Genomic DNA, 7,348 nt, shown 5'->3' on the forward strand with positions numbered 1-7,348 from the left:
CCGCAGAGTGACGGCTAAGCCTGAGCTAAGCCTGAGCTAAGCCTGAGCTCTGTGATCTCCCAGAGTCACAGCAAAGGGCCGAGATAAGAAGGATCCACCCATCGCGGGAAAGGATCGATCCACCTGAGCTCCGCCGAAATGAACACGACCAGCCAATTGAGAGTCGTGGAAGCAGTCATGTGAGTGAGGAGGAAGAGCGTGGGGGTGGGGCAGAGAAGGAGAGTTCAGGGCAGGAGTGAGGGGGTATTTCAGCTGGAACGCCCTTTGACCCCCTGCTTTAGCTGATAGGAAGCCATGGCCTGTCAGCACCTCCCCACGCTCTGCAGTCCTGGCTCAGTGCAGGCAGCTTGAATCAGGGTTCAGGGCTAAAAATAATCTCCCGGCAAACCTCAGCTCCCATCTCAAGAATGCAGATGTAATCAGAACTGAATCTGTCTGCAATTTGCATACATTTGCCTAATCGGTGCCTGCAGTAAAATAAAGATTAAAATCTACGGGCGAGCAGAAGGGCATGGTAACTTCCATCGCCCAGTGAGTGCCATTATTTTCTCTTCTCCATCACAATATACATTTATACTGCTTGCATTGTCATCCTTCCACAAACCTTGACATGTTTCTAGACCAGGGGTGAGCAATCTTGTCTGCAAAGGGCTGGTCTGTATGCAAGTTTTTGGGATAACTATAGGTCAGCTTCAGCCAATCAGTCCTCTAATTAGTAATCTAATTAGGAAGTTGCATCGAAAACCTGCATGCGCACCGGCCCTTTGTGGATAAGATTGCTCTAGACTCTAATTTGTATTGTTTTTTAATACATCTTCCAGGACCTCCCAGGACCTTCCAGAACCTCCAGTTTCCATTCCTGAGGTTCTCCTACATGGATTCCAAAGCACACTGCTACACACCAAACACTTCTCTGCAATTTTTCATAAACATGATGAATTCTTTTCTGTTTTTTGAAAGATTACCAGTTAGGATATAGGACACTATTATCACGGTTACAAACAGTGCCCTTCTAAGGCCTCTAAGCGCACAGTGAAGCTCCTCGGTTTCACTGGCAGAGCTGCAGTATTCCCACTGTGAAGGCCGGCCACCGAACTCCACAGTCGGACTGAATTAGCATCTCTGCCCCCCCCTCCCTCTAGCGCAGGCCACCAAGGCCGAGGCCTGATGCGACATTCCCTGCAGTCGCTTCCCAGAATCACATGCACGCCTTATTCCCAGGCTTCCAGCATCTCCTTTCATGCGGTTCCCAGCTCTCATCGTACGGTCCGGCCTTCACAGGAAGCAGTCCGGTGGCGTGGGGGTGCGGCCGGAGTGGGTGGGCGGAGCCTCCTTCGTGTCGACCAGTTTCTCATAGCGTGTCTTGTAGGCGTCCCGTTCCCGGAGCACCCGTGACAGTTCGTGCTGCAGCTGCTCCAGCTGAGGGGCACAGAAGCAGACAAATTATTTTTTAATTCACCGAGGGGCCAGCATCACTATTAGCCAATGAGATGTCTCAAAGCAGTGAGTAACAGGGAGCGGGCACTCTGGGAACCAATCAAGTATTCAGCCGGAGAAGGTGCCCCGGTGGCCCCGCCCATATATACGACCGTTCGAATGTTTCCACTGGGTCACTGTGCCACCTTTTTTCAATTGATATCGACATGTAATTCCAGGTGAATCTAAATACAAATGCGACGTAGAAATACAAATCCTTCACAGAAGCAAATACACGTAATATGTTTGGCATTCACCTGCTCGTAAATCAGAATATTAGCATCTGAATTACAACTGGAAGCATCGCACGGCACCACCTCGCACCCTGTGCTCAGGAGGCGTTCCACCGCGTTCAACAAGCTACAGGGGCTGTGGGTGCTGTATAGGACAACAGGAAGGGCTATCATGCACTGGAACATTTGAGCATTGAGGTGGAGAGTCTAAGATAGTGGCTCTCAGCTGGTTTAGACAGTATTCCTTGCTTAGCTAAGCACGACCCAATTCTGTCGATGGAGGGGTGACAGTGAAGGTAGTTCCCTGGGGAGACCCACTTTTGAATTGCAATCCCCCAATTGAGAAACAAAAGACCAGCACCGCCTATGGGCAGGACACGTCCATCCCAGCCACGGATGAGTCATGCGACAGCATCTCTAGGGGTACCAATAACGAGCTACATGCCTTCCCACCATCTGTCCCGCAGATGACAGTTTGCTGTCACATGAAGGAAGACATCAGAGGGGGCGGCTGTATCAATGAATGTTACATTTATGTAGCACTTTTCAAGATACCCAAAGCGCTTTACAGAAGGGGGCCACCATCACTGTGTAGCCCCCACCTGGGTGGCGTGATAGCAGCCATTCTGCACCAGTACGCTCACCACACAGTAGCTAAGGTGGTGAAGGGACAGGAGAGAATTCACCAGTTTGATACAGGGGATGATTAGGAGGCCCGATTTGATAGGGCCACAGTGGGCAATTTAGCTAGGGTATCGGGCTACCACTCCAACTCATTCGAAAGATGCCCAGGGGTTTTTTATGATTTCCGAGGGTCAGGACCTCGGTTTCATGTCTCATCTGAAGGGCAGCACCATTTTTACAACACAGTGTCCCCCTCACTGCACTGGAATTCCCACAGACCATAAGAGGGGCTTCCCTGTTTGCCACAGTGTTCTCATCACTGTACTGGGGCATTGGGATTCACACAAACCTGCTTAAATTCAGAGGGATTATCAGGCCTGGACTGCAGGTGATATGGCTGCTGGAAGGTTGCAGGCCTTTCCAGCTCCACTCTGCATCTGTACGTTTGCTTTTGCTTGCATGAGGCTGCTATACACAGCAGTTCCTAAACACACATAGGGCCTTGGATTGACTACAAGAGCAGGACTGTGTTTGTATTGCCAGTTTTAATGATTATGTTTTGCTTGAAAAATCAAATTTTGGAATTTGCTCTTTTCACTGTACAGTTTTGATTACTGCGGTTCATTGAATGAAAATCTGTGTATTTGCGAAAAACCAACAAATTTTGCACCCCATCATGGGTTCTTCCCTGCCTCCGGAATAGGCTCTGGACCCTGCATAGGACAAGCAGGTACAGAAAATGGATGGATGGATGCATGGATGGATGTTCCATATTTTGTGGGCTGGTGTGTGGCTCAGTGGGTTAGGATTCTGCGACCAGAAGGTTGTTGGTTCAAATCCTGGGGTCGGCAGAGTGATGTCACCGTTGGGCTGCAGGGACTGTGTGAGCCTGCTTTCTGGCTGCGATGGTAAGGTGACTGTGAGTTTACCTGCTGCAGGAGGTGGTGTTTCTCGGCCTCGAGCGCATGCCGATGCTGCAGCCGCTTGTGGCGGCAGGACTGCGCGTAGCCGCGGTTCTTCAGCGTGCGCCGCTTCTGCTTCAGCCGTGCCGCCTCGTCCTTGCTGACGCCACGCAGGTGCCGGTTCAGCTCGCGCACCGACAGGCTCACCAGCTGCTCGTCCGAGAAGCACTCCTCCACGCTGCCCTGCCTCTGAGACGTAGAGCATCCAGGATGGACTTCACGTTAAAATATGCATATGCTTCACAAAGACCCACCCCCCTCGGGCAAACATGACAGGGGTTAAGGTTAGGGCATACTAAGTATTATTTAGTATGATACATACATAGTCATGGTATAGTGATAGTAGACCTGCTGTAGTATAGCGAGCTACAGTAACTATACTCTATCACATAACAGTGCAGCTATACTGTACAGGTTCACTGAACAAAGTGTAAAAGGACAGCATACTTTTTTTTTTTCGGACAATGTACCAACCAGCAGAATCAAACAAACTTTAATTCAAGTGAGACGGTGGCATTTGCTATAAATAACCGGACTGCGTTTGTATCTGTGACAGCAAGCTAACAAAATGTCCCAAAATGACAACTGAGCTCGGCGTCACGTGGCAGAGAGACACAGAGCAGAGGTACGGCACTAAGCATCGGGAATCTGCATACTTCACAATATTCACGCTAGAGTCATTGGCTAATGTGTCTCTGCATCGGCACGTGCAATAAAACCAGTATGGGGGCATGTCAGCATTTGCCACAGAAATCAGGGGCAATTCGAGGATTTTTTTAAGGTGATGGGCATAACAGGGGCCATAATTCATACAGAGGTAGCAACTTTATCATTAGCCAATGATGTGCTTCGAATTGGTGAGTGAGAGGGAAGAAGGGCCAATCAGCTTTCAGTTGGGGTCTGTGCCACTGTGGCCCCGCCCCTGTATACACCCCTTACATAAAGACCTTATGGTGGCAACTCCCCTCCCACATGACCTGTGAGGTCAGCAGCGGGGGATCAGCAGGTGGGGGAGGGGCTGATGGTGGCTGGACGCGTGAGTTGCGAGCACATTTGCTCCTCGCATGTCCATAATCTGTCATAATTTCTGAGTCTAATCCGACAGAGTGTCAGCGACAGTGAGCAGGATTATACGTGGCAGTTATAGCTCCCATAATCCTCAGCTGCGTTCCCCTCATCACACTCTATGATTCCATATTACACAGTGCAAATTGCTGGTGTTAGTGGAACCAGGACCACTTACAATGGAGTCCTGGCAAATTGCTCAGCTAGTTCCACTGGGGATTTTGACTGTTCGTTCAGCACATATGGTTTATACCACCAGGTCTACTGTGCCCAAAGGCTCCCATTTGACAGGGCCGACTGTTTTAACTGGAATTTCTACCAGGAGTTTATGGTAAATCATCTCAGAGGGTCCCACACATTAGTGCACAGCTGAAAACACTCTCACAGAAATGAAAATGAAGTAGTCACACGCAGTGCTCAAACAGCAGCCTTCCTCGTCAGCTTCCCCGCCACGCCCTGAAACTGGAGTGCAGGGTCTGCATGGTGCACGGGTTCCGAACAATCGGCATGCAGATCGCACGTACATCACAAACACAACCTCACACGTTCAGCACAACTGACCCCCTTGAAAGCGCAGCGACGTGGAGCAGGCAAGATGACACTAGCCCACGTGTGTCGCTGAGTGTGTGGCTCTCTGCCAGGCACACACGTAAACATAGAAAAATATTTATTCATAATCTCAGGCCGCCACCACCTGATTACAATCCCTCTGTCCACATGTCATCCATCATTATCCCTGATTCGTGAAGTCGGCCCTGTCTTCAGTTCATCAGGGTAATGTTCCCTTTCCTTACAGATACTAATAGGTATGGAGGCATCACAGCTCCACATGGTTTGTCGGTTTAGTCTCTGCCCCTATGATTGCATGCTCTCCCTATATCATTTTGGTGTCCTCCAGCACACAAACACGCAGACTGGTGAGCTGTAACCCATAGCATGTGAGTGCGTGTTGGACTGATATCCCATATCGGGGCCCCTGCCTCGTACCTCTGTGCTTCCTATAGAGTTTAGGGGCTAAATGACAAAATCACTTTGCTGGGATATAAACCAGCAACCTTCTGACTGCAGGCACAGCGCCCTAACTCACTGATCCACAAACTAGCCCCACTGATATGCTGAACAGGGGGCTTCTGGATACGGAATATGCGACGTGATAGGCTCAAGGCTCACTGCATTGATTGGTGGATGGATGGATGCATGGATGGATGGACAGTTTACTGTAACTACCCAAATTAGATACCAGTGGTTGTATGTTCAAAAAGTGGACCTGCTCTGTGGACTTAGCCCAAGGTCAGAGGTCCATCACCTCTACACTACCAGAGCTACAAGGACATGAAGAAGATGGCAAAGATCCCCCCCTCTCTCGCCATTCTCTGTACCTGGCCCAGTTGGTGGTGGAGATGAAGGTGATAAGGGTGAGGATGAAGATGATGGTGAGGCTGGCCGTCGGGGCTCAGCGTCTGGAGGTAGGGTACGGAGCTCAAGGGGGCACCGGCAAGGGAGGGGGGCAGCACAAGGAGCGGCGGCCGCGCACAGAGGTCAGCCGCCTTGGGGCAGAAGACCTCACCTCCACTGTCACTGCCGGAATCCCGCTGGCTGCTGTCGGAGCTCTGGGCCAGAACCGTGAACTGCAGAGCAGAGAGCAGCAGACGAGTCCGGCGTTTGTCATGCAAATAAACAGCTGATACTTTTATAGGCGACATGCCTTGATTTGGCTGAATAAACTCCTATAAGCTAAGCTCAGCACAGACTGACATATTTATATTTTATTTATTTAGCACATTGCAAATACATCTTTGAGAAAGCAGGGTTAGTCGGTCAAATGGAGCAAATGGGGCTTAAGGGCCTTGCTCTGGGGCCCAGACTTTGCTGGGATTTGAACCAGTAACCTTCTTATCACATGCAGAGTCCTTACAACGGCCCCATTTGTAATTCGAGTAAGAGGGACAGGGAACCTCTGTGTATGGTGCATGTCACATGATACTTAATACCTCACCTGAGAGTTAACGGCTGCAGAGTTCAGGAGGGCCTCCACGGCATCCTCACATCCCAGGAACCCCCCAGTGGGGCCCCGATCTCTCTCCCCCAGCTCAGGGCCCTCACCACTGAGGGGCCCCAGCACAGAGACGGGTGCCGTGGCTTCAAGCCCAAACTGCTGTAGGGCTGCCAGCCAGAGGAGGTCCTCTAGGGAGGCGGGGCCAGGGGAGGAGCGAGGGGAGGAGCCAGTTCCATAGGCCAGCCTGAAGGGGTAGATGCCACCAGGTGGGACAGGAAGTGACATGGGAGGGGACGAGGAGGAGAGGGAAGAGAGGGACAGAGAGGATGAAGACGAGTGAGGCGGGTGAGCATCACTCAGCGTGGGGGAGTGGGGCAGGGAGCTATATGGGCTGGAGGTAAGGCAGGAGTCCGGGGGCATAAAGGCTGAGTGGGGGCTGGGGGAGTCCAGGGGTGTGGCTTTGGGAGAGCCTCCAGCAGGGGGCACTGGCAAGGCGTCCGACTTCACCTCGAACTTCAGCAGGTCAAAATCGTTGAGGTACTCCATGGCCAGGGGGCTGGGGGGGAGGGAGGGAAGGGTCAGGGGGGGAGAGGCCATGGGCCAATCAGGAGAGGAGCCACAGGATGGGCACTTGGGTCAGAATGTTCCAGACGTGTCTCAGGGACTCTGCGGGCCCTCCTCCGGTTTGTGCTTCACTCCCCCCGAAAACGAGCATCTAACACGTCATCGTCGCTTGTGGCTCCCAGAGGACTGGGGGATTCTCCGTCTCAACCCTAAAATAACATGCAAAACGATAGAGAAGAGAAGTGAACATGGTCCGCAAGGGATGGGTAACCCACAGCCGAACGAGAGGGAGGATGACAACAGGAAGAAAGCAGAATGTAACGGAACAGAATTCTGCTGGATTCCTGCGAGACGACGGGGAACACTGACCGCTGTGGTTTAGTCACACGTACGGCGCACTGTAGCAGATGGAGGGGAGAGTCATATGA

The 7,348-nt window shown here is 51.5% G+C and overlaps 1 protein-coding gene across 1 annotated transcript; it reads right to left on the reverse strand.

Moving 5' to 3' along the window:
- Positions 1–1,275: 1,275 nt before the first annotated feature.
- On the reverse strand, positions 1,276–6,953 carry nrl (neural retina leucine zipper). The gene is made up of 4 exons (XM_049010240.1): positions 6,357–6,953; positions 5,740–5,988; positions 3,263–3,484; positions 1,276–1,419 (listed from the first exon to the last, which is right to left on the reverse strand). Exons 1-4 carry the CDS (start codon positions 6,951–6,953, stop codon positions 1,276–1,278), a joined length of 1,212 nt encoding a protein of 403 aa, XP_048866197.1.
- Between the last annotated feature and the right edge of the window lie 395 nt (positions 6,954–7,348).

The sequence above is a fragment of the Brienomyrus brachyistius genome, chromosome 4, assembly GCF_023856365.1.
Source record: "Brienomyrus brachyistius isolate T26 chromosome 4, BBRACH_0.4, whole genome shotgun sequence".
In the NCBI taxonomy this organism is placed as follows: Eukaryota; Metazoa; Chordata; class Actinopteri; order Osteoglossiformes; family Mormyridae; genus Brienomyrus; species Brienomyrus brachyistius.